We start from the raw sequence: 26,889 nt of genomic DNA, 5'->3' as shown, positions 1-26,889 counted from the left end.
TTTTTGTTGTTTACTGGATATTTTAAAAGAAAAATATAATATGCAGCTAAATAAAAATGAAGAAAATATTCAATTCAGTACAAAATACTTCCTTCTATTGCATTGATCACTGCTTCCATTTGACGTGGCATTAATTTTATGAGATTTTGGTTGTAGTGCTGAGGAATATTTTCATCCTTCTCCAATAGCACATTCTTAATTCTTGCGAATACTCTGGCATTTTATGCGACATTTTACCCTTTTTGACAACTTATCCCAAAAATATTTGATAGGGTTTAAGCCAGCCACTCACTGAACTGAAGCCTGTTCCAACTGTTCCAAATAGTCTCCAACGATCCTAGCTGTGTGGGGCCTTGCATTGTGATTCTTTAAAATAAAACCATTGCCAATTAGTGGCAGATAAGGATCAACTTCGAATAACACATCTTCAATGTATCGCAGAACTGTTAGGGAACCCTCGATGAAGATCAAGTTTGTGTGACCTTCCATAGAAATGCTTGCCCGAATCTCTATAGTGTCTCCGGAGAGAAAATGTTGCCAGGAAGTTCTCCAAACCCTCTCTCGGCTGACAAAAGACCTCAAACAAATCTTGACTCTGAAAATAAGATTTTAATCCAATCTTTTTCAGACCGATTGATGTGATTTCTTGAGAAGCTTAAACAAGCTGTTCTATGCTTTCTCAGAAATTCTGTACTAATGGCATGCCTCTTGTAACAGACATAAAAGGGAAATTTAATGACATTCTGTCTTGTCAGATACAAAATGCCTTGGGGTGGTTAGGGATGGTTAAAAAAAAATGCCTTGAATATTGTAGGTAGATGGTGTCAGAAAACGGGTTTTATATAAACCCTAAGAAAACATATCTCATACCTTTTATAAGAAGAAAAAAGCTAGATCTAAAAGTATCCACTATGAAAGATCAAACTTTAGATTTCTCCAAAGAAATAAGGTACCTAGATATGACCCTTGATTAATGGCTCAAATGGAGAAAACACTAGGCAACATCTTACATAAAGCCAAGACTCTATGAAGCATTGACCAGAGATTATGCAGCAAAATTTGATAATAAATTCCTGGATGATGCATTGGTTATACACCACAATGGTCACATAAGGAGCTCTAGTCTCTCCAGCGAAAAACACTGAAAAAGGACACACAACAAGTTACAAAGACTTGCATGTCTTAATACAATGGAGGCAATGCATACTTGCCCTGCTATGCAATGCATACCCTTAAGTGCAAAAGGTTGTATTGAGATTGCAAAGTGGTGTTGTGGTGTCTCCCCCTTTGAAAGCTAAACTGTTCAAGATGTATTAAATTATTTTTGTATCCAGTTGACCTAAAATGGTGATTAGAAATTCAAATTTATTGTAACAACAATAATAATAAACCATGTCAAGGCCTGAAGGGCTGAAGCAAGGATTGAGAAAGCAGCCGTAGCTTGATGTCCTTTGTTGCTCTGAATGGTTAGAAGGTTTGATGCCTTTACTATTACATCTTTAGGGGACCGCGGTAGCCGAGTGGTTAAGGCGTCTGACTCTCGGCTAGTAGATCCCGCGGTCGTGGGTTCGATCCCCACCGTCGCCTCTGGACTTTTTCTGATGCCTAAGGGGACCAGAGGCAGCAATTGAGAGAAATTGACACGGCAGTCATCAATGGAAGGAGCGGGATCAGATCTCAGCGACCCTGAATTTTGTCCCAACCCCCTTCAAAAATGAGTTTCTTCGATAGAAAATTCACACTTGTGTTGCGAGCCCCCAAAAAAATGGAGCCAGGGATAAAGTACAATAAGCTGTACAACTGCAGTGCTCAGGAGAGAACTCCTCCAGTTCCTGGTATCCATTGTATAAAAAAAATAATAATAAAATTTAAAAAAAATAAAAAGCTACATCTTTACCTTCAACAGCTCCTACTATTTAAAAAAAAAATTAATCTGGATTTTCACCATTTTAGCATATTTAGACCTTGACATAAACAAGCCACTTTTCTAAGCCAATTTAGGCAGCATTTTCTGGCTGGAATTTGAATGAGCAACAACCCTTGTAAATAAATTCTTGTACCTTTAAGTATATTTTGATATACTACCTTTATCAATAATTTACAACACCTAAAATAGACTGATAATTTCGTATCTATTATTAATATAAGCATTTTTTTATCTATCTTGTTCATCTATCAATAGCAATAATAATCTTGTCTGGATAATTTAGAAATTTATTTGTTGGAATTAAAGGTTTATTTACTCTTTAACACATAGTGGCTTTATAAGAAAGAATTTTGTCTTTCTAATGTACAGGAATATATTGTAATTGTAACGAATAAAATTTTATTCCATTGAATAAACAATTTCAAATCGAAATTTATTTGATTTTCGCACATTTGTGGTGCTCAGTGCTGCTCTCCTTGAAATTTCTATTTATAAATTCACAGAAAAATTTGTTTCAGAAGAAAACAGCAAAATGTTTTTATTTTCTCGTTCAATCGCGACTAGGGTAGCTAAATTTCAAGACCGGGATTATTGTGGACGAGGTAAGTGCATTGTGATTTCCATGAAGGATTTTGGTGTATAAAAAGTGTTCTAACAACGGCAAAAAGGGTGAAGGTGAAATCGGACGACAATTTGAATTTAGTAAAACCAACGCCGAATTGGACGCTATCGACTCTGTCGAGTCAGTTTTAAGCAAGGAAGAAGAGAAATCGATTAAAAGCTTGATTTAACTTGCTCGCTTGTCATTGCACATAAAAATTCATTCCATTCCCGACATTAGCGAAATCATAATTGTAAAATTGTCTGATTTATTTGGTATAACTATTCTCGAACAGCAAAGTTTGTAAAGCAAATTACAGGAAAAGAACGAAAATCTTGTTTTTTTTGGTCTTCCTTTTCCTCTCTCGACGCCATTTTATTTGTTTTCTATTTAACACCATTTTTAAATTTACTATTTTCGATTCTACATTTTAAATTTCTTCTTTGAGAATACTATATTTGATAAGTTTATGATGTTTACGATTAAGTTCAATAACATAAATTATGTTTCAGAAGCTGTCCTTTCAAATAAATCTAGTGTTTCGGGTACCGATCTTATTCCCATTAACATCACGTTTTCCCTTCCTGTTCCCTTAAAGTAACCCACATTTTGAAATTCTCTCTCACCAAATGCTTTTTTTCTTCAGCCTGGAAGGAAGCCCTGATGGTTGCTTTATCCCTAAACCCTTGCTAGTGATTGTTGCCAAGTATTCTTCCATCACTAACATACTTATTTATTGACTTCCATGCTCTTATATTTCCATTTCTGGCTTCTGAAAATTTCTTAGTTGTGAGACAGTCTTTCTCAAAATCTCAGATGATAGCTAAGCATTGATGATGATAATTGACTATTCTACTTGATTTTTCCAAATTATTCAGCTCTGTAAATCATAATTGGCTTATTTGGAAACTGATGCATCTTTTCAGTTTTTCATACTAATATATAATTTTATTTCTTCTTATCTGAGTGTCAGAACTTGGAAAGTTAAAGCTTCAACTTCTCTCTTAATTTCAGCCGGTGTATCCCACGGCTCTATTCTTGGACGTTTACTCTTTTCCATGTTCCTAAATTCCATTAGTTATTAATTTCTTCCAATTTCATTTATATGCTGATGACACTTTTACGTTCAGTATCTTACAAGCAATATCTCTGAAACTATCTCTCTGTTCAATCATTATCTTCATTGTCTCAATGAATGGTCAAGTAGTAACAACTTCTTTTAAATCCTAACAAATCCCAGTCCTTATTAATTTACACAAAAAAAAAAAAAATACAGATATCCTATCTTTGCTTGTATCATCGACTCCCATATTAATTTTTGTACTAAAATTAAAAATCTCAGCATTATATTTAACTCCAAGCTTACATGGCATGACATGTAAGCTCTATTATTAAAAATGTCTACTCAAGACTTCAATGGCTTTTGTACTTTATTTTTTTTAACTCACAGGAAACTGAGTTCTTATTGAATCCTTAATAAATCCTTTTTTCACTTACTGTAGCTTTAGTATTTCACTTAATTTTCAATCTGATCATCACCTTTATTGCTTATCATTCTTGCATTAAATACTGTCATGATCTTAAACCAAGTGATCTTAATTTTTCCTACATTAACGTCTTCAGCAATATTAACATTCTCATTATAAACTTACAATTTTAATACATATATTTAAAATTAAATCAAATAAATGTTCTTAATATATATTAATATTTTTCCCTCATTCCTTATCCAATCATGTCCCAAGCCTTCAACACTCCTCTAAAATTTTTAGCCTTATTCTTCAGAATTGCAGCGGCAAGACTGTGCAATTTGCTTTCCTGGGAAGTACGCTCTGTTCCTTCGCTGATCTGTATCACATCCATGGCATCTGAGTTTTTAAAAACAACATGAGCCACCTTTTCTTCCATCTTCCCTTTCTTTTCCCTGTTTCTGTTTAGCTTCTTTCTCTTTCTGCTCTTCTTTCTTAATGTGGTTTCATCAATTATTATTATTGTTTTGTACATTTTATTCAATGTTTTATTATTATTATTTTATTGTGTTTATAAAAGTGAATTTATTTCTAAGATATGTACATGTAAGGAAGCTTAAAGCCAAGCCCTATTTACATCTTTAAAATAAATTTAAAAAAAATTAAGTTATAAAGTCCTTCATAAGTAAATGTTATACAGTAAATTTGGGCAAAAATTTTGTATTAGTTTTTACAGACATCCTTTGAATTATCTTTTAGAGAATTTGTAGTTTATAATACATAAAAATTATTTTATCTCAACATGTTCTTCAAAGTAAATTAAACATTTAGGCTTTATTTCAGGGATGGTACATCAAATGTGGCACACATTGAATGTTACAAAATTTATCATACTAGATGGCACAAGTAGATTTGGAATGGAGGCAGGAGAGAATCACCGTAGAAGAAAAAGCCAAGTTCATTTTTGACAAGCAACTATTTACCGACTGTTCAATTACAATAATCAATGGCGATACTTCAACGGTAAATTTAAATTATGTGAAAAAAATTTTTAATGTAATAATAACCGAGTTTTTCAGAAATTTGGGGCCCATAAAGTTTTTCTCGCAATGGCCAGCCCTGTTTTTGAAGTCATGTTTGAACAGAATTTTAAAGAAGGCAGCAACTTGGTCGAAGTCCGTGACGTCCAGCCCTTGACGTTCAGGCACTTTCTCAGGTTAGTATAATTATATGCGAGTGAAAATTTTCTACTTGAATTGATTTAGCTTTGTTTATACAGGAAGGATGGAAAACCAAGGTTTTGACGAATCTTCAGAAGTGTACAAGCTTGCGCACAAATACATGGTGAACCGATTGAAAAAATTATGCATCACTGACATGTGCAATCATCTCACAAATGAAAATGCTTGTATTGCCATACAGATTGCTATGATATACGACGAGTATGAGCTATTGACAAAAAGTAGTTTGGTGAGCTAAATTAATGCAAATGTTCGAAGAAAATAAGACAAAGTTCTGTTAAATTGTTTGTAGATAATTTCCAAAAATACCAAAGAAGTATTGTCAAGCCCAGCTTTTATAAGCATAGACCTCTCAACAATATTACTGATTCTAGATCATAATGAGCTAAGCATCTCAGAATATGAATTATTCAAGGCTGTTGAAACATGGGTTGAAAGCGAGTGTGATAAAAGATGTAAGTTTTTAATGTATGACAAAAATAAATAAATAAATAGATAAATTTATATTATAACAGAAATCATTAAACATGGACAAGACTTTTCTACCTAAAGTAAAATTTGTCTCTGAAAACATTTCCATTATTCTAACCTATATATCTATATTATGTGCATAGGTTAGAATAATGGATATAAGATATAAGATAAAAATGTTCAATTATCTTTAAAAAATTTGTCTTTGAGTAAATATTAACGAGTTACTATTTTCAGAACAAAACAACAAATTTCATTATAATGTTCAACATTTATTATGGGTGGATTTCAGGTAGAGCCGGTGGAATTCGTGAGAATGAAAGAAGTGACATTTACAAGACACTGGCAAAGAAATTTAGGTTTTTCTCAATGTCACCCGAGGAATTCGCAGATGGGCCATGCAAAATTCCGATGCTGTCCATTGAAGAATCGGTAGCAATACTGATGAACATGATATCACCTGGAGCTCCAGATATCCAAGACGTCCCGCCGTGGTTTATTAAAGAGAGACGACGAACGTTCCAAGAGTCTTCCGGACAGTTTTATTTCAAATGGATTAACGATTTTACAATGGTGCCTAAGAAAATCCGCTATGCCCACGTAATCATCAAAGCTAGCAGTGATGTTACCATTTGTGGGCTGACTGTAAGTATTTCATTTCTAAGCGAAAAGAAATTCAACTAATCTGTCGATTTTGCGGGAAAAAGGTGATGGGAAGAGAAATAATGCAAAAAGCGGTTGCAACTCCTAGTTATATCGAAAATTTTGAAATAACTTTTAGCGATAGCGGAACAGGCAGGGTCCTGGGCGAACTCAATTTTAATGATGATTTAGAGTATGAAGAGCTGAAGAATGTCTACTTCTCGAATCCTGTAAAGCTTTTAGCCGAAGTGGAATATTGGCTTGCAATAAAGTTTAACCAGAGCTTAGTGCATGCTTACAAATGTGTCGATCTTGATGAAACCACTCTGACTCACCAGGATGTCAAATTCACATTTAGAAAAGATCCACCCTTAAACCATTTAATTCCAATATACGGAATTTATTATTTTCATTAACAAAAAAACAAATAAATTGTACCAAGTAATTTTTCGTTTTCTTTGGACCATATGTTATTGTGGGATTTTGTTTCTTGGTTAATGTGAACGGGTTTACATTTTTTTTTTTTTGCCACATGATTGACCTCTTAATGATAAAAAATTAACAGTTATAATAATTACAAACCTAAAAAAATTATTTTACATAATACAGATTAATAATCATTAAAACAAAGTAAACCTGATTTGAACCAGCGCTAGATCAAAAAATTCTATAAAATAGAAACTTGTTTTTAACGATTAAGGAATTATAATTATATTATGTATTCGAAAAATGTGAAAAAACAAAAAACATAGAAATTTAAAACAACCTTCAAAGTTATTAGAAATAATTTTATTAAATGTGAACCAATATATGTATATTAAGATAAAAAATGAAATTATAAGTAAAATCCTCCAAATATTACAAAGATGTAAAATAAAGTATGGTTGATTTGTTTCTAAATATCATGAAATATGAAATAAAAGTTTCAAAACAGTGTATGAGAAAAAAAGTGAATACTTATAAATCTGGACTCCTAATCATTATGATGAAGGCTTTAAAAATGCTTTGAATGTAATCTATGAAAGCCCGGTTGTTTTCGTTCATCAAAAACCCTAACATTCAGCAAATTAAGTAAGATAATTGGCTATAGTTAAGGTAAATAATTTAAGAAACTTGTTCAGAGAAAAATATTCAAACAATAAAATATATTACATTTTGTATTTTTACATTATTTATAGAATGTCAGAAGAAATTTTAAACCTGGACCTCTTCTTACCACAGAAAATTGTCAGGCTTCAACATGTGAATTGGGCATTGGAAGATTGGGGACGAGTTTTCTTATAAATTAGGTGAAAGTTGGCCTAAAATCTTCAGATGGGCATAATTTCATTTGGATATGCTAAGGAGAAAGGTGCCCCATGCTGTGTGGTTCCTCAGGTGCCATTCCGTGGTGGATCATTATGTCTTTGGGTGGCTTTTCCTTGGCACAAAAAGTAGTATTATGCACCCTTCCATTCTTCTATGCCTAAAGATCACTTTCAGTTAATATTTTTCCTTCATTGATTTCATTTTATATTATTCTTATTCTTGAACCTTTTTCAATGACTCCAGTCAGGCATTGGAGTGAGTATGACATTGTCAGGGTCCGAATCAAACCAAATTGGTTTTTGTGCGATGAATATCTCCAACAGAGGTACTTACAAGACAATAAAAAAACACAATAGTGTTATTTGGCCCCCTGCATTGGTGAAAAATTTTTCTAATGCAGGATAATGTCAGGCACCATGAGCATGTATTGTGGATGGCTACCTGAAAGAGGTTGGAATTGAGTGCTTGGTGTGGCCAGCTCAAAGTCCAGATTTGAAACCCAATTAAACACATTTTGGACCAATAAAAGCAATGAGTACAACGGCAAATCCCAGGTCCTAACACCCTAGAAGAGTTGGAAAAAGCTACCGTGATGAATGGGAAAGAATTTCTCAGGATTTAACCAGAAATCTTTTCAAAGGAAGTTTTTTCTTTACTCGATATTATGAACAAAACAAAAAAAAATGAATAAAACTAAATAAATTTAAATTTCAGGGTGGCGCTTTAATTTTGTCCATCAGTGTATTTGTGTAAACATAATTTTTCAGTGAATTGATGTGTTCGCCCCATGTCGATTATTTTCATAATTTTGATAATTCTTTTTGATATTTTTCCATAAATGAAATTCTTTGTTTTCTTTTGTAAAAAATATACATATTAAATATAATATTAAATTCACTAATTTTGTGGTCCGCTTGACCAATTAATATATTACAATTAATTAAGGTTTTTTTTAGCTGAGATAAAAAAGTCAATTGTACGAGCGGGATTTGAACCCACGATCTTCGGCTAGATATGCCGCTGCTCTACCACTTGAGCTATCGTGACCTCGATCCACTCGGACACCAACTTCCCATCTCAACCCCACCTTTTGAATTGAAGATCGTGGGTTCGAATCCCGCTCGTGCCAATGACTTTTTATCTCAACTAAAAAAACCTTAATTAATTGTAATATATTAATTGGTCAAGCGGACCACGAAATTAGTGAATTTAATGATTTAAAATGAAGTACACTTCACTAAAGCTCTCCGTGGCCATTTCATTTCTCGTCGAGAATCCAATCCAATTACACAACATTTGAAAAATGGTAAAAAGGAGAGAAAATTCAAAAGGTGGGGCTGAGATGGGAAGTTAGTTTCTGAGTGGATCGAGGTCACGATAGCTCAAGTGGTAGAGCAGCGGCATATCAAGCCGAAGATCGTGGGTTCGAATCCCACTCATGCCATTGACTTTTTTATCTCAACTAAAAAAAACCTTAATTAATTGTAATTTTCCATACTATTCTTTTTATGTAAGGTCTTGGTTGAAATGAAAAAGGTAGTGTCACTGGCGGGATTCGAACCCAACCTTCCCGCACACTAATCTTTTCATTTCAACTAAGATCGTACATAAAAAGAATAATTAATTGAAAAAAGTAATTTGGTCAATCAGACCATTAAAAATAATGGATTTTTTCATATTATTTAACCAAAATTGATGGTTCATGACATCAGACCAATACAGGATGTAGCGCTTTTTGGGGTGATGGCGTTCTACAGTACTAAAATTACTAAACTTTCCTTACTAGTTACTACGTTTTTCAGCTTTTAGTGCGATTAGCATATTAGTTATTAAGTCATTTATATTTTAATTAATTAACGAAAGAATTTTAGGGGAGAAAGAGGCCCAATATTTCCAGGATAACTGTTCGCTTGAAGGTGATTCATTTATTTACTATTTTGTTCTATTGTAAATAAATTATCACTTGTTAATCATACATTTATAATCAATTGTTTAAATATTGTCTATATATCTCGAATGGGGATTTAAAAAAAAAAATATCTGACATAAACACAAGTTGCCTTATGTTGAATTATAATATAAAAAATGAATTTTATCTCTTCCACGTGGTCGACATGTTTCAACATGATTGATGATGTTTTGATATTTCATTGTGACCCGTGGCTAATAAAAATATACACGCATAATCAGTGAAATAGAAATAAACCTTTTAATTTAAATAATACTAAATTGATTAACAATACAATGTCTTGCAACTGTAAACTTTAATCAACAACTAAAACCATATATGTAATAGTATTCAATACGTAGAAACTGAGCAAGAACAGTACTCTTGTTTTCCACGGGGCACACGTACCAAGCATAACAGCGGAACCTAGGAAAGACTCATGCTTCGAAGCATTTTCTTTGTGTATACCAAGACACTTTCTGTATCGCATGTGCCTGTCGTCAAGTTCCCTTGGCTTACACCACATTATCTTTATGGGCCCTAAGATATTAAATTTGCTCTTATCGATGAAAATAACAGTCTCTCAAAATGCATCAGGCTTACTTAAATTCCCTTTAGCTAACTGGATGCGCTTTTCCCTGTTCTTGCCCGTATAGGGCTTCTTTCTGAGATCGGGCTGGTGGTCACTTTGTGAGAATGGCACGCTTTTGGATGGTGTTTAATTTTTCTGGCCGGGCTGCACATGGTCTGATTTAAGCCCATGTTGAACATAGTTGAAGTTGCCTTTTAAATACTTTTTGCCTTCTTTTCCTCTTTTTGATTTTTTTTGCCACTTGTTGCTGTCAATTTCTGCTCAGCTTTGTTTTAATCCCCCCCCCCATACACCTACGAACAAATTGCACAACTGAGGCTGTTGTGCTAACAATTGTATGGTGTTGTTTGAGGTGCTGTGCAACTAGTTGCAGAAATTCAAACTGTTTGAAATTAATTGCACAATGAGTGGCGTTGCACAACTGTCTTCAGTCTCAATATTGTGTTTCTTTTTGTATAAATGTGTGGTGATTAGTGACCGTTAATCGATAATTATTCAGAAATTGTGAGATGCGGTCTGGTGTGATGTAGGTTTCAGAAAAACATTTTCTTTATCGTGCCAACGTTTCGATCTTTATTGAGATCGTCTTCAGGGCTCAAAGTGTTTGTTTTCTGTGTAGATGTGTCATTCTTGTGGATCGTGTTTGACTCGTGAGACTCTCAACTTTAAGCCCTGAAGATGAGCTCACTGAAGATCGAAACGTTGGCACGATAAAGAAAATGAAAACACCAGACCACATCTCACAATTTCTGAATAATTTTTGTATAAATACCATTTCTAGTAATTCACCAAAAATTATGGGGTCCATTCGCAAATAATTTTTATAGTCAAGTGGTGAACTCAATTGAAGTTCTTTGAGGAGATTTGTGTGGCTAACTCTTTGCTTCCTTTTTCTTTTTTTAACACCAACATCTGACACAATAGAAATTATTATAGCTAAACAGGCTGCATTGCGAGATGCCTTGTTACCATAAAACCAGGACAAAAGCAACTGGAGTTTACAAAAAATGCGTATAGTGTATGGGGGGCCTACACACAACAGCCTGTTGTACAACGTATGTTTGCACAATTTGATTGTAGGTGTATGGGGAGTGGGCTTAACATGATAAACATATATTTTTTAAATGCTTGATGCTGCAATAAAGCAATTCACCTGTAGCTTGATCGTCTCTCATACTGGGTTGCTATTTTGACGTGATAATGGCTTTATTTTTATCAAGGCTAAAAAACAAATTTATATTTATTTATTATAATAAATAAAATTTATTTAAAATAATAAAAAATAAAAATGATATTGGCCTCTTTCAGAGGAGGTGGTTTTAGAGTTACCAGGCAACTTGTGGACTCGTCTTCCAAATGGTAATTTAGATAAGTTCAGAAGAGAAGAAAAAAAAAAAAAAAACGGGACAACCAGGATGGTTTGATATGGATTTGGACTGTACCTTTTTTGGTGATTCTCCACTCAAAAATATCGGACACGTATCCACACTTCTCGGTCCTGGTTTCACCCAAAAAAAATTTGAAAGTTGAAATTTTCCATTTTTTAATATGTTTATTACGCCATTCTACTTGCTCAAATCAACTATGTGAATATATCATTTTAAATCATTTTTTATGTAGATTGCAATAAAAATATAATAAAAGCTAACAAAGGCTATCAGTAACCAAATAATTTCTAAAAAACAAATATTTTTCAAGTAAAGTAGGTCGATTTTTTTCATGAAATGAATATAAATTTTCATTCTAGCCCTCTAGAGATCCATACATATATTTTTGTTTGAATTTAAATTTATCGATTTTTTGACTCATAAAATTTGTCTGATTTTTGAGAAATTATCGAAATATCTGATTGAAACGGCTAATTCTTATGAAAAAAACAGCTAAAGTAATTTTATTGTCAAAGGGACCATTTAATATAAGAGGAACGTAGCTTTTTAAAGACGTGTGTCATTAAAATATATGATAATCGTTCTTGAGATAGTAACCTGTAGTGTGGGAGAGAGGGGACGATCATCGCAAAATACATTTGAGGAGGAGGAGGAGATAAGGGTTAATCCTGAAAGTAGTGCACTGGCAGAAGGATATATTAAATTTTCATTTTTGGGTCATAGCGAGAAATTTAAGGTATATATATTTCAAATTACATTTAGTTAATTTTGATTTTTTTGGTTTTAAATTTAATCTCTGAATATTGCCTTGTTGAATGAGTATTGTTGTACAATAAAACTATAGCTTCTCGTACATTGGAAATAGTAATTTGTTTATGTTGTATATATTCTTTTTTATAATACAAGATCCGGCCCTACAAATATATAAAATGTTTCTATAAGAAAGTACACAAAATAGCAAAATTATTTGTCAGAAATTGACCTCGTATTTTTTAATACAAATAATTGATACCGTTATGCACTTGACAATTTCTTTAAAACATCTTTTCTACCATGGAAATCGGTTCACTAGCTTTTGAGAAAAATGATGTTAGAGATTTCACAAGGATGCCAGAAGGTCATCAAAATTATCAGTCAAAAAATTCATTTACCCTGATTGCTGTGAAAGTTTGTATCTAAGGGTTTAATAATGCTAGAATCATAATAGTGAGATCAAATCCAAGTTTTGACCATTTTCTGACCTACTTTGCTTATAGAATGTTTGTTAAAATATGTAAAAAAAAAACAAAAAAAAAAAAACAGTGTTTTGTTGATTTATCTTTTTTTCAAAATTTTACTTTTTGGTGAATTCCAGGGTCTATTTGTAGAAGATACATATGTGTCTGATATTTTGGAGAGAAGAATCACCAAAAAAAAGTTTGGTCCCAATCTGTGACCCACCGGACCTGTCAGTCAAAAAGTGTAGGTTGTTACAAAATGGGGAAATTGGCACTTTCTAACGATTGCTCTGCCACTTACCTCCAAAGCCTCAATCCTTTTAATTTTGTTGTTTTACTCCTCACAATTAATATCCCACACTGTGAAAATAATACAACATATTTAATGAACTGTTCCACATTTATTAGAAACTGTATGGCTAGGAAAGGTATAAAGAACTATTTTATGAATGAAGAAAGAAATGTGTTTATGCCGTGTTAAATTGCATTATTGGTATTATATTTTTTTAAATTGTTTGCTTTACAAGTGTAATGAAGTCACGATAGCTCAATTGGTTAGAGCAGGTATTTAGCTGAAGGTCATGAGTTCGAATCTCGCTTGTGACACTAGCTTTTTTTATCTGAACCAAGACCTTAGTTAAAAAGTATAATTAATGTAAACATATTATTAAAGGTAAAGAATAATTTCAGGTTTGTGATGGAATTCATCTTTGATATGTTTGAAGTCACACACCGATGAGGGGCCTTCTGTTGCACAGGGATTCTCACTGGTGTATGACTCCAATCATTTACTATTCATCATCATCATCTTTCCAGACGCACAATGAGTTTGAAACCGAATTTTGTTTGTTTGTTTTTGTATATTATTCCTGTAACTTTTTTTAGCCTTTAATTTTTTTTTTAAATAATTCTATCTGAATTTTATATTTACTGTTGGATAAAAAGTGTTTTATAAATAAGTTGGGGTAATACGGTTTGTTCGGACTTACGCTGGTGTGATACTCATTGGAATGTTGGCCGTTTCTCACCAGTGTGAGTCCTAATAGACCTAAATAATGGAGATGGTGCTGTAAAATAAATACTAAAAAGATGCAAGTCAAACCTTATCAGATGGATTGTAAATGAAAATACAATTTTATTTAACTGTATGACCTTCGTCAAATAAATGTCTTAACAAATTTTTATTTATTTTTTATATTAAGGGTATTTTAACCTTTAACTCTCCTTAAGATGGGTTTGACCCAGGTCCTTACCTTAAAATGATGAGTGCTGTGTTGTGGCTTTTTCACTTGGGGGGGGGGGTGTCCATGGGCAATTTTTGACGTTCAAAAAAGTTTGGGAACCACTGGTCTAGACCATTGTGGCTACCCATACCCCCCCACATGGTGTTTAAATTTTGTATTCCTACAGTTATTATTTAATTAATTATTAATAAGCAACAAGAATATGCCATAAAATTCTTTAATATCACAAAAACAAATATAAAGAAATAATATAAATCTACAAAAAAGAAGAATACAACTTCTGTGAATCACAAGTGGAAACAATACAAAGAACATGTAAAAACAAAATTTAAACGTTTAAAAGAAATATTTAAAAAATAAACTTTATGTAATAATAAATACACAGACAAATTTTAATTGTATTATACAATACGTAAATAATTTCTCTACATAAATATTAAAATTGTTTCAAATTTATATTTTTGTAAACATTTAATAAATTCAAAGAAGATCGTGCTAGAAGATCAGCGACTCGCGCCAGTTCGGACTGTGCCTTCTTAAGGCACATCCAAAAAATTTGATTTGCAAACACAACGATGAATTTGTTTGCTGATAGCTCGGAAGGTGGGGCACAGCAAAGCCCTTGAAACATACCTCTTTATTTTTTATTGATAATATGTTTATTATATTAATTTTTCCAATGAATAATAATAATGTACAATGAAACAAAAACATGCACATAATAAATCTCGTCAAAGCTTCATAAATTATTTACAAAATAAAAATAAATAACGACTTAAAAAATTACTGACTAGAATTTAAAAAAAACATTTATATGATGTGTTTTTATACTATACAATAACAAAGGGAAATATTTCTTTTGTCAATATTGCATTCCATTAATAATAGTTAATTCAAGTCTAAAAAATATATCTTTGACACAATTCTAAGCACTAATTGAGCAATGTTACATTTAATTTGTTCAATTTTAAATATATATTTTTTGCTTACTTGAAAGATATTTTAGAGAAGGACAATATAATTTTAAAATTATATTTTTAACATAAACTATCTAATATTATGATCGTGACATTGAATATAGTTGAAGGTTTTTTTCTTCTAATAGTTAAATTATTCAACAAAACTGAATAAATTGTGTCAAAGATGCAGATTTTCTTGTTTCTTTACTTTATCTTTAGACATATTTAACATATAAAAAAAGCTAGATAATTATATTTTTGCATATTCAATGCAGTATTATATTATGCGTTCGAAAGCTTTTTAGCAAGCTTACAGCTAACAATGACGAATTTTTGGTTAATCGTAATAAGAAGGAATAATAAACAAAATGCAATATTTTAGCAAAAACAAAAGTAAACCAAAAAAAGATTATCTTTTTTATGATAATTTCTATAATATATAAAAAATGAGCCCTAGTCCAAAAGTGGCTTTTTTTAAATATTTAATCAATATTGGTACTTTTATAACAACCTCCTTTTGGTGTATGAAAACAAAAATTAATTTCCTTCTCATGAGGAGGTGCTCTTAAAACTACTTAACTTGAAATATGTATTTATAACATTTTTTTGTTTTTATTTTTACTTACTAATAATTTTGGTATAAAACTCTCTCAGTCTCTCCACCATTTTAAATATGGCTAAATCAGAATGCGCCTTGTGTGAGAATTCAGAGAAAAAAAATCAAAATTTATTATTGCATGAGCAATTGAAGCTTTGTGGCGCATATTTTAGAATATAGTAAGGATTTTGTTTAAATAAAAGGAGTTCGGTCGAGAAGAGAGAGGCGTTATCACAAATAAATCGGGGACTTAGAATTGCCATTTGTATAATGCAAATCTAAGATCTGCCTTTTAAAATGAGTCAAAATATTTAAAAATTGGACGAATTTTTCCTTTCAAAGCATCGACAACCTTAGATTTTGGGAAAAAAAATCATTTTAATTTCAAAGGAGGGACCTGGTAATTAAGGCATAGTCGTCCGTCTCAGGCGAGAGGGTTTCTCTTCCTGAGTAGTGACTGTAGTCACAACCAAGGTACGTTGAAAATTATTCTATTCCGAATGTATTTGTTTCCTCCACAGCAAGAAGCAATTTTTCGTAGAGTATTTCCGGCGTGGGATATGGAGGAAGATCCAATCTGTTGAAGCAAGTGTGAGCTCTGAAATAAAATAAACGTGTAATTTATCGATCAAAATTCAAGAACAAAACTTCCAAATGTGACAATTCTTACCTTGGTAAGCTGTTTGGTTTACCCCATTTTTCAACACAGAACTTTCTCGGCCCTGTGGAACCTCTGAGAGCCGAAAAGCCTTCGTAGGGAACGCTTGATGTCCCGGTGACAAACTGAAGAAGCCTCAACCTTTGCTCATTGGTAAATCTCTCCATCGCAGTCCAAAACCAGGTAATAACAGGATGAGAATCGTGGTAGCCTATTAGACAAGTAAAATCAATTAAATGTTCATATACACGTTTAGTTTTGGCTGACTTACCTGATCTGTACTCTGTATTGAGCCTCCAGTCAGTGAGATCAATTTCAGCCGTACCTGCTATCACAAGTTCTAATTCTCTCGCGTCAAAAACTGATACCAATCTAGATTCGACTACTTCGTAAAAACCTCTCACAAGAGATTCTGTCTGTTCGCTAACTCCTCTTTCTAACCTCCACCTCACTACTTTTTCTATATATTCCTTTAAAATTATAGAAAAAAATAAATATTAAAAACTGCTCATATTAAATTTTTAAAAGGTGGGTTTTTTTAATAATGTACCTTTTTATTTTTTTCGGTAACTGATATGTTCCTTCCACCAGGCTTTAACTCTCTTTCAACAGCTTGACCAAAAACTTCTTCGGTAACGGCAAATGTAAGGTCTAAAACTTGGCTTGATATATCATGCTCTTTAACCCAGAGTAAGGACTGGTGGAATTCTTGATCTAACGATTCCAGATCGCTCAGGGATACAGGTCTAAAATAAACCAATACACAATTATTACAAATTTTATTGAAATAGTTAATATTTAGATAATAAAATTGTCAGTACTTACAGTCTAAGAAGTGCTTTATAAAAGGGTCTTGTAAAAAAAGCATCAAGAAGATATTGGTGGACTAAAGCTAATCCAAGGACTCGTCCACTAAACCTGAACCTGCAAAAAATAATCAAAATGAATATCATCTAAAAGAACACCAACACTTTTACTTACCATTCATGCTGGTTGTCGACAAAAGCGGACATTGGCGAAACTTGGACTGTATATGTGTCATTGGCCGAGTATTCAAATAGGCCATAGTAAGGATTGAAAAGTTCACGGGACAATAGGAAAAAGAACTCCCTCGAGGGGCCGCCGTAGTCCAATCCTTCCTCGTGGTCGAACTGAACATACAGCTTGCACTTCTGGAGGTCTTTTTTCGAAGCGGACATAATCTTGTTGAAAGCGTCTTCAAGCAGGTGTTCCCTTCGTATATGCAGCCTAAAAATTTACATTTATGTAGGGTGCGTTTGTAATGGGCGAATGAAAAAGTTGTGAGCTCCCTTACTTGAGTTTCCCAGGTCCTTGGCCGTAACCCTTCGACTCCAGTTTACGATAAAAGTTCCTCAACTTGGCTTCAAAGTCCCGCCTGTAAGGCGCAGGTGCCCTCGTGGCTCTTGAAAGTCCAGGTGATGCTTGTGGCGATAGTTGTGGCGACGCCCTGGGAGAGGAGACCCCAGCGGGGACGTACGACATAATCTCATTTTCGAAGAGGCTGTAAATTAATAAAAGAAAAAATAAGATACAAATTTTTTTTCTAAATAAATCAATTTAAAATAAACGTGATATTAAAGCACAAATTGACCACCCCTTGTAGGATATATGGACTCGTTTTTTGTCATAAAATTTTGAAAATGCTTCTAAATATAAATTACACAAGGTTTGGGACAACATAAGAAGTAAAAGAATTAAATGGTTTATTGAATACATCTTTGGTCAAGTACCATAAATGCTTTTATTAAAAACCGCCAAAACGATAGATTATTGTTTCAACAGGCAATGTCAAAACTGACCACTGGTGGCCGATTTTCTTTGTTTTTCCATGGGATTAAAAAGCGAATCACGACAATTTGACACTAGTAAATAGTTGACAAAGAGAGCCGTGGGAAAGGGCATTTCTTGTTATGTCATTGTGTTTCGTAAACAATTAGACGGTGGTCATTGCCTTTATTAAAAAAAAAGAAAAATCGTGACATGTAGGAGTTATGGAATATCAATCCCGCGTATAAGTCAAAAAGGGTATTGACCCAAAAATAAAGATATCGTTTTCTCAAAGTTTCTAATTGCCGACCACTCGAGTCTGTCAAGTCCTCATCCACTCAAGATAGGGACGACTCATTTCTGAGGTCACTCGGAGAAGGATATAGTGGTAATTTCAATGAAAACGAAGGTCGGAAGGAAAAATAAAAGCCCCCATCGTTCAAAGATGAGGGAGTTCCTGGTTTGCGTTACCTTAAAAAAATAAGGTAATGAGATTCACTGTTTAATATTCTAAAAATGTATAAAGTTTTAAATTTATCTTTAAAATATTTATAATGCATTCTAAACCTTGAAAAACAAATTTGGCCGAAGAAAATTAAAATGGTGCATATTAGGTTTCGGCCAAATGAAATTCGATGTGTTTTCCCCCAAAGATTTTCTTTTTTTATTTATTTTAGTCTTTTCTTCTGAACGAATTATTTAAACCGCCAAATCTACATGGAATTAAAACAATCACTTCAATTAACTTTTGCGATTCATGAAAGTTTGGCTTAGCAGGCGCCCGTTGTGGCTTCTTGTTGTCCCCGGTCCTAGAATCGCAGATTTGGTCAGCATCAAACGCGGGGACGTCAGCAGGTTGTTGGTCGGAGGCTGTCTGGATGGGAAAAATCTCCCGACTCAGATTCCCCGAGGCCGCGTGTGTCGAGAAACCCGGGAGGATAATTCTCTCATGGGAGAGGAAAGTGAGTCACGGCGTCGAAAAACAGTAGACGTTGCTTAGAGCGAAAAGAAACACAAACTAAAGTTATCTATCGACTTTTTTATAAATTGACCCAAAATACAACGTGATAAACAGATTTATTTATATTTAAAATATAAACACGGCAGCTATTGGTTTGAGATGGGAAGTCAGTACTGAAATTATAATTTGTTAGATTATGTTAATTGACATCTGACTGAAATGACACTTGGCATTTTTGGCAGAAAACAATTTCTTCTGTATAATTAATATGTAAATCGTAAAACGATAAAATAATGTCTGGCTGGGTTTTTTCGACTGAAAACATACCACATTGGATTCTTTTTGTGAGAAGGAAAAAACCAACACTGAATCCTGTTTGTAATAGCAACAGCATCCCGCGTATATACGTATATTTTTTGTTAGAGCAGTTTCAATTCTGCTTGACAATTGGAAAACAACATTGAATCATTGCGGACAGAAAGAAAAGGAAAACATTGAATTCATTTGGTGACACCATCTAAACAAATAAATGTTGAGTTTTTTGACGTGTTTTCTAAAAGGTCCACATTGAATTTTTCAGCGAGTGAAGAAAGAGAGAGAGAGAGAGAGAGAGAGAGAGAGAGAGAGGGGGGGGGGAGAGAAAGGTAGATAAAGAGAAAAAGAGAGGAAAATTTGCAGATAAGGAGAGAGAAAAATAGAGAGAGAGAGAGAGAGTGAGAGGGGGAACAGAGAGTGAAAGGGGAGAAAAAGAGAAAGAGATAAAAAGAGAGAGAAAGAAAGGTAGATAAAGAGAAAAAGAGAGGAAAATTTGCAGATAAGGAGAGAGAAAAATAGAGAGAGAGGGGGGAACAGAGAGTGAAAGGGGAGAAAAAGAGAAAGAGAGATAAAAAGAGAGAGAAAGAAAGGTAGATAAAGAGAAAAAGAGAGGAAAATAGAGAGAGAGAGGGGGGGAACAGAGAGTGAAAGGGGAGAAAGAGAGAGAGAGTGAGATAAAAAGAGAGAAAGAAAGGTAGATAAAGAGAAAAAGAGGAAAATTTGCAGATAAGGAGAGAGAAAAAGAGAGAGAGAGGGGGGGGGAACAGAGAGTGAAAGGGGAGAAAAGAGAAAGAGAGAGAGTGCAAGAGAAAATTAGAGTGAGAGTAAAGAGAAAAACAGAGATAGGAAGAAAGAAAGGGGGAGAAGAAAGAGAGTGAATGAGGAGGAGAAAGATATAGATAAAGAGAGAAGGGGGGAGTGAGGAAAAAAACAGCAAAAGAGAAGAGAAAGAAAGAAATAGAATAAGAAGAAAGGGAGGAATAGAGTAAAAAGAAAGGGAGGAATGGAGAGTGAAAGGGAGGTAGAGAGAGCCAGAAAAAGTTCATATTAATAGATTTTGAAAAAAGTTCGTAATAGAAAAAACCCTACTAATTAACGCACTTCCGGATTTTTTAAATGGGTTGCACTTGCAAAAAAATATTGATTTGAAAAAAAAAACTGGTAGTATTGTTTAGATATTAGTAAACAAACACCGACCAGAAAAAAATCGGTTACTCCCAATCATTTTGGTCTGTCTATCTTGCTGGGTTGGTCAGGACGGACACACTGAAGATGGCAAAACGCGTCTGACAGACCAACCCAGCAAGAACAGGCAGACCGAAATGGTCTCTAACGGCCAAATTTCATGTTCATCACCAGTGAATAACATGAAGAAATTTGAAAAAACTGAAACTGAAATGAAGAGTTAACCAATACATAAAAATAAATCAATCATTATTTAAAAAAAAATACAGATTTCATTTCGAAGGGTACTTAAAAAAAAATTAAGTACTAAAGGAAAAAACGAAAGAATTACCCATAAAACTTCCCATTTCATATTTCAAATTAGAAATCCGTCTGTCACGTCTGAACGTAGTCTCGAAACCCCCCGAGCTCCCAGGTTTTCATAAAAATAAAACCGCATAATTTGCCACAGTTCTGCCAATTAATTTACCTCCAGGGATGATCCCGTGGCTCAATGGCAGACTGTCATGCACTATCGATTTGAAAGATGTTTAAATTGGATAGATTTCTTCACGTTCTTAATCGACCGGTTTGATGATATGGAAGGGTTTAATGGAATAAGAGAGCCGTTTAAAATTGATTCACTCGGCCAAAGGATTAGCTAGTACTCGCGAGGGCGTGAATCTTGTTTGAATTATTCTCCCAAATGTAACAGATTTCCTTTCTTGACGATTTTTTCCGTCTGTTTAGCAGAACCGAAATATATAAAAATTATAGCTGAGCGGCAAAAAAGATAACAACCGACACCCAAAAAGGCTGTAAACATTTTGCAGCCTGAAGTCACTGCTATTGTATTAATCCGAACAGTTTTGTTCTTACACTCCTTTGAAAATTAGAAGTTTTCTGTTAAAACACATCGTTCAAAATAGTTTTATATATTTAATGGAATATTGCGTACAGTAAGACAATATCAAAGTCTTACGTTTTTATGCTAGTAAATTTACAATCCTCTAACAACGTTTACAAAATAGCATGTGAAATATGGTTCAAATATTTAGTAAATGCATAGATTCTCTTGGAAGATGTTTATCTTTTATATGATTTTTTTCGTTCTACAAAGGATTTTGTAAGTTATGTTTCGGGCACAGTAGAGATGCTTGAGATGGTATGGTATGGTGATAAGGATACAAGGAAGCGGGGTTTGTGCTCCTCCCCAGGCACTGCAACCTTCTGGTTTATTGTACCTTCCTAGTACCTTAGTTTAGTGCAATAGACTTAATCCTTCTTCTTACAGGTATTGGGTCACTGACTGTCGCTGCTACAATTTGATTCCCTAAGATTTTTCGTATGTAGGTTAAATCTCCATTGAGCTGTTGCTTCGCATTCGAAGATGATATGGGTGGCTGGTTCCTCCTCCTCGTTACATAATCTGCAGATGGGATCATCGTTGCATATGCCCGTGTTGTGTAGATGTTTTCTCAGTTGCCACTGACCGGTTAGTAGGCCTACCACTCCTCTGAGCCTAGCCATGTCTAATTGCAGCAGTTTGCCAGTCTTGGTGAGGGTTGTTTCATCATAAGTTTACTGCGAGTAGCACCGTTAAAATTTATCCAATTCTCCTTTGGTTTGGATCCATTCTGGGATGGAGGATTCTATATTTGTTTTTGTTATCCCAAGTTCGGGGTCTATGTACGATCTTGCAGATCCTCCTCTGGCCAGTCTGTCTGCTTTCTCGTTACCCAAAATTCCTCTGTGCCCTGGCACTCAAGATATCATAAGGCTGTTGTGTTTCCTTAGTTCCTGTTTACTGACTAATTTTGATGTGATTCTTTTACATGCTAATGCTTTAATGGCTATCAGATCTTATGAGGATTTTTTTGCCATTTTTGCCAGATTTTCCAGAGCACAAGTATTGATGGCATGTATTTCTGCTTGAAAGACCGAATTGTACTGCCCTAATGAGTTTGATTACTCATGTTTTGGGCTTGTACAGAAAGTGCCCGATCCGGTTCATTCATTTGTGCTTGATATACTTCAATAAACATCAATGGAATGGAATTTGCCTCCTGCTGGTGAAAGGTGAAACACTTTTACAATTTTTATGATTCTATGGCATACAAATTATTTCGATGATGGGATTTTTTTAATATGATTGAACGATAATATTAAATAACCATTTGTTTCTTTAAAAAAACATATACAGATATTTTTTAGGGGGTTGAATTCCAGGCAAGAAAGTCCTGAGAAAGGGCGTGGCGAAAAGCAAAAGGTTTCACTCAATCCGTCAGGGGTAAAAAATCAGGATATCAATTTCGAATATTTAGGACCACCGTCTACAGCTCTGGCGTTTTTTCCTCGGCCAATATTTTGAAGGTGAAAGTTCTATCCTGTGCCCCCATGTGACAGAATGGTAAAGGGAGACCATTCGGTAATTCTATATCGAGTCTGTCCTTGTGCTGAACGGAAGCTCCGATGTCTTTTGTTTCCAGTTCGAAACGTCTTTCATTTCATGGGGCTTGGACTGCTTGATTTAAGCGCATTAAGTTTAAATAATGGATAAGCATATTACTGAATAGGAATAAATCCAGTCATTATGACACAAACTAGCTAGACAAAAAAATCAGTAAATCTATCCTAGGCTCATTTGGGATAAAAATAAACAACATTTAAACCAATCTCAAACAAGAGTTGATGCTGCATGGTGGTCTGCGAGTCGGGGTACGCGTGCTGAACCGGCATTGGGCCCGCCTTGTCTCGCGGGTTTGTCTTTACTTACTGACCAATAAGTGACCTAATGCCGGTTCAGCATATTTCAAACAATCTATTAATTACAAATCTTGATATTTTCTTTATCGTTGGCATTCCAAATTGCAATCTTGCCTGCTGAATAGGCAAGGTGAGAATTGAATTGATGCATCTGACTGCTTATTCAAATAATAATAAATTAATTTTTTAAATTCCTGTTGTTTAAACCTAACCCCATTCTAACACGACAGACATCCGCTGAAGAAATGCCGAAACGCCTTCTGCAAAAAAACGAGTGGGAACAGATCAGATGATAATGAAATGATATTCGACGCCAGTTTTGAAATTTACGTTATTTATTCTTGGAAAGTGGATTTTTAATTGAACAATTCCATATTAAAATATATATAAAAAAAACGCTATGATAAGATGTAAATAGTGTGGACAATGGACAATCTAAGCAACTACGTATTAAGAGCACGGTTGATGTGTGGCCCTCGGAGGATCTGAATCGTAGAAGAGATCCTAACCCGATTAAGAAAAGGCCATGAGAAGTTGACACACAGACACTTTCCCATGTCTCACTTAATCGAAGTGTCATTCCTTGGTTCCATATAGGGAGCGTGCAGGAATGCCACCAGATATGAGAACTATGTTTGAGCACACCAGCCTGTATTTGGGCTCCCTGTCTAGGGATGGTTCTTTTGTGTAAATTACGATTAAATGTATTTATTGTGTGCGAGAGGTGCAATATTGAGAACCACATGCTCAAATAGATTAGTTAGTACTTTAATGAATGATGAATAAATATCGAGTTCAATTCAGCCTACCATCTTACTCGAGTGAATAAGTAGCATAGTATGTATGGATGAGTGACTAGCTTCAAAAGATGATGCGCAGGGGCTTAAATGACCTAGGTGTTCTCACAGTCCCTGGAGCTTCGGTGACGGACGGATATGATCGACGTCTAACTCCGGACTGCCAAACCCGGAAGTAGATGTCATAAGCTAAATTCTTCATATATGTACCGAGATGAGCTAATATTAATTAAGCAGCGTAAAAAAAGGTAATGAAAGTTTTCAAAAGGAAAACTGCAGCTAATCAGTTTATCGTATGAAAAATAAAGAGAAAATAAATAAATTACCAACCTACAGACACAAATATATAAATATTTAGCAAACAAAAATCGAAGGCCTAAGTTGTGGTTCAAAATCAACTTGTCGGACGAGAATACATCGAGTCTTTTTATAATCAGCCTTAACTCCCTAAAAGTCGGAGCTAATTTTTACACAGGCTAAAGGCTATTTTGGTCAAAAACGATCCTTTTTTTATTACTTCCTGAAAGACCAAATTAACCCAGTGGTAATCCAAAATCCAAAGAAACAACCTTGTAAGAAAAAAATGAGCTCAGCAAAAAATTGAACTATTTCAATTAATTACAAAACAAAGGAAACGTACTTGAAAAAGTTTCACTAAGTCAGGGTCATTTTTTAAAGATAAGCGAATAGCTTAATCGCAGGTTTATTATTTATTTTTATAGTTTAAAAAGCGACCAACGGTACAAAGTCAGGTGTTGATGAACACTTCCTAATGAAAAACCTTTGGAGAAATGTAAATTTTTTTAGTAAATATAAAATGCATACAATTGTATAATTGACTTTTAACATTTTATAAAGGAATAAAGTTTTTATTTGTTTACGTCATAAAAGTCTTTTAAGTCATATACAAGGTCTATTTATGAATGAACATTTATTAATAAAACTTAAAAATAAATAAATAAAGGTTCGTTCATGTGTCACGGTTATTTTTCAAGGGTAAGAAAAGAGCCCTACTACAGTGAAAATAGCTGGTTGTCTTCCGGTTGTTTTTGAAAAAAAAAATTGGAAAAAGACAGGCAAACAAGAATATGCCTTAAAAGCCCTAGAAGGGCTAAAGTGGTGCTCCAAAAAACACAAACAAAGACAAACCTAAACAGAAAACGGTCAAGATCATCCCTCCAATTAAGTGCTATTTGTGAGTTAAACGTTCGTTAAATCATTTTTAAAATAAGCTTAAGTTTTGTGAGGATGAGGCTATTTTGCAAAAGCAATAACAGAATAGCCTCACCCTCACAAAACTTAAGCTTACTTTCTTACCTTCTTCTTGCAAAAGCAATAACATAATAGACATAATAAGCAATAAAATTGTTTTGTTTTTCTTTCTTTGAGTTTTTAAAGACCTCAACATAAAGTACGGACGAAAATTATAAAGCGCATTATTTTTATTTTTATTATGGGCAGTAAAGAGTTAGTTCTGTCAAAAATAACCATGAGGGGCCAGTGATAAAATATCAGGTGAATGCCCTAACAGTTTTCCAAAATTAAAACAAACATTCAAAAAAAGTAATCAATAGAAACGAAAGTTTAAGCTTAATTCTATTAAAAAGATTAAATATTAAATTAAAAGGAGCAAAATAATGTAGTGGCTTGATTAGTCAAAAAATGTTCGAGCTTTTGTGCCTTTATATTGTTAAGGGAATGTCAAAAAAGTAGTTTTGTTTAATTATCACAAAATAAGATCAATATCTTACTTTTAAGTTAGCGTCAGGTCAATAAGTAGGAGGTAAAATGAACGAAGACTTACACGGGAAACGCCGTCTGCATGAGCATCATTGGGAGACGCGGAACGAGGGACCGGGCTGCTTGGAACGTACTGAACCGGTAGCGATAAGGGAAAAAGGCTCTCAAAACTAAGCGGCTAAAAAACACAAAAAGAAATACAATAATCGCGTCGATAGGTTCATTAAACTCGCGATATACCAAGGCAAAAGGGGGAAAAAGTCAGCGTGTAATTGTACAGGGTTTCGAGAATTGCAATGATGATTAAGATATGCAGGAATCTTCCTTGTGAAAATTTTCAACAGGTGTGCTCGCATTTGTATACCCACCAGCATCCCGAGTCACGAATAAGCAATTAATTAAAAAATATGCTCCTTTCCGAAAAACAAAAACAAAAAAAGAAGTTCGTTATACTGATTATTCGTTTATAGAAGAGATAAATTATAAAGTTGTTTTTTAAAGAGTTAAGATCAATTAAATAAGTGAGCTCCTGGATAATTATGTACATTCGAGATGTGGAAAATTGGCCACAAATCATGTCATTTATTGTGCATAAGCGTTTCAGATCCAAAAAAGATAAAAAATGAGCAAAAAAAGCGATGTCCTAATTCACTACTAACTTTGTCTTCAAGCACAATCAAGAATATACAAAGAATTTATTACAAAAAATGTTAATTATTGTGCATAAGCGTTTTAGATCCAAAAAAGAAAAAAAAATGGGTCGAAAAAATAGTAAATCCTAATTCTCTACTAATTTGTTTTCAGGCAAGATCAAGAATATACAAGGAATTTATTACAAAAAATGTTAATTATTGTGTTTAAGCGTTCTAGATCCAAAAAAGAAAAAAAATGGGCAGAAAAAGTAGTAAATCCTAATTCACTACTAATTTGTTTCAGACAAGATCAACAATATACAAGGAATTTATTACAAAAAATGTTAATTATTGTGTTTAAGCGTTTTAGATCCAAAAAAGAAAAAAAAATAGGCAGAAAAAGTAGTAAATCCTAATTACTACAAATTTGTTTTCAGAAACGATCTAGAATATACAAGAAATT

General features: G+C 33.8%; 2 protein-coding genes and 1 long non-coding RNA gene across 8 annotated transcripts in view; 2 read left to right on the top strand and 1 right to left on the bottom strand.

The window, feature by feature from the left end:
• Positions 1 to 2,425: 2,425 nt before the first annotated feature.
• LOC106662238 (BTB/POZ domain-containing protein 2-like) lies at positions 2,426 to 6,796 on the top strand. Its single transcript, XM_014386156.2, has 7 exons — positions 2,426 to 2,529; positions 4,841 to 5,020; positions 5,077 to 5,213; positions 5,263 to 5,467; positions 5,531 to 5,693; positions 6,002 to 6,354; positions 6,417 to 6,796. Exons 2-7 carry the CDS (start codon positions 4,895 to 4,897, stop codon positions 6,765 to 6,767), a joined length of 1,335 nt encoding a protein of 444 aa, XP_014241642.1. The 5' UTR covers positions 2,426 to 2,529; positions 4,841 to 4,894; the 3' UTR covers positions 6,768 to 6,796.
• A 2,661-nt stretch (positions 6,797 to 9,457) lies between these two features.
• Positions 9,458 to 13,984, top strand: LOC112126543. Its single transcript, XR_002910034.1, has 2 exons — positions 9,458 to 9,575; positions 13,495 to 13,984. It is a non-coding gene; the product is annotated as an uncharacterized LOC112126543 (long non-coding RNA).
• Positions 13,985 to 15,958: 1,974 nt separating this feature from the next.
• Positions 15,959 to 26,889, bottom strand: part of LOC106662221 (E3 ubiquitin-protein ligase HECW2) — a 120,894-nt gene continuing 109,963 nt past the window's right edge. For all 6 annotated transcript variants that reach the window (XM_014386115.2, XM_014386116.2, XM_014386117.2 and 3 more), the window contains 7 exons: positions 17,579 to 17,785; positions 17,245 to 17,511; positions 17,089 to 17,187; positions 16,814 to 17,009; positions 16,535 to 16,733; positions 16,276 to 16,474; positions 15,959 to 16,203 (listed from right to left, as the gene is read on the bottom strand). In XM_014386115.2, coding sequence (XP_014241601.1) covers positions 16,092 to 16,203; positions 16,276 to 16,474; positions 16,535 to 16,733; positions 16,814 to 17,009; positions 17,089 to 17,187; positions 17,245 to 17,511; positions 17,579 to 17,785 — 1,279 coding nt within the window. In that variant the 3' untranslated portion in view covers positions 15,959 to 16,091. The remainder of the gene's footprint in view (positions 16,204 to 16,275; positions 16,475 to 16,534; positions 16,734 to 16,813; positions 17,010 to 17,088; positions 17,188 to 17,244; positions 17,512 to 17,578; positions 17,786 to 26,889) is intronic.

Source organism: Cimex lectularius, unplaced genomic scaffold, assembly GCF_000648675.2.
Source record: "Cimex lectularius strain Harlan isolate CLEC.00 unplaced genomic scaffold, Clec_2.1 scaffold3, whole genome shotgun sequence".
NCBI classification, from domain to species: Eukaryota; Metazoa; Arthropoda; class Insecta; order Hemiptera; family Cimicidae; genus Cimex; species Cimex lectularius.
This window is presented reverse-complemented; position numbering and strand designations above follow the sequence as displayed.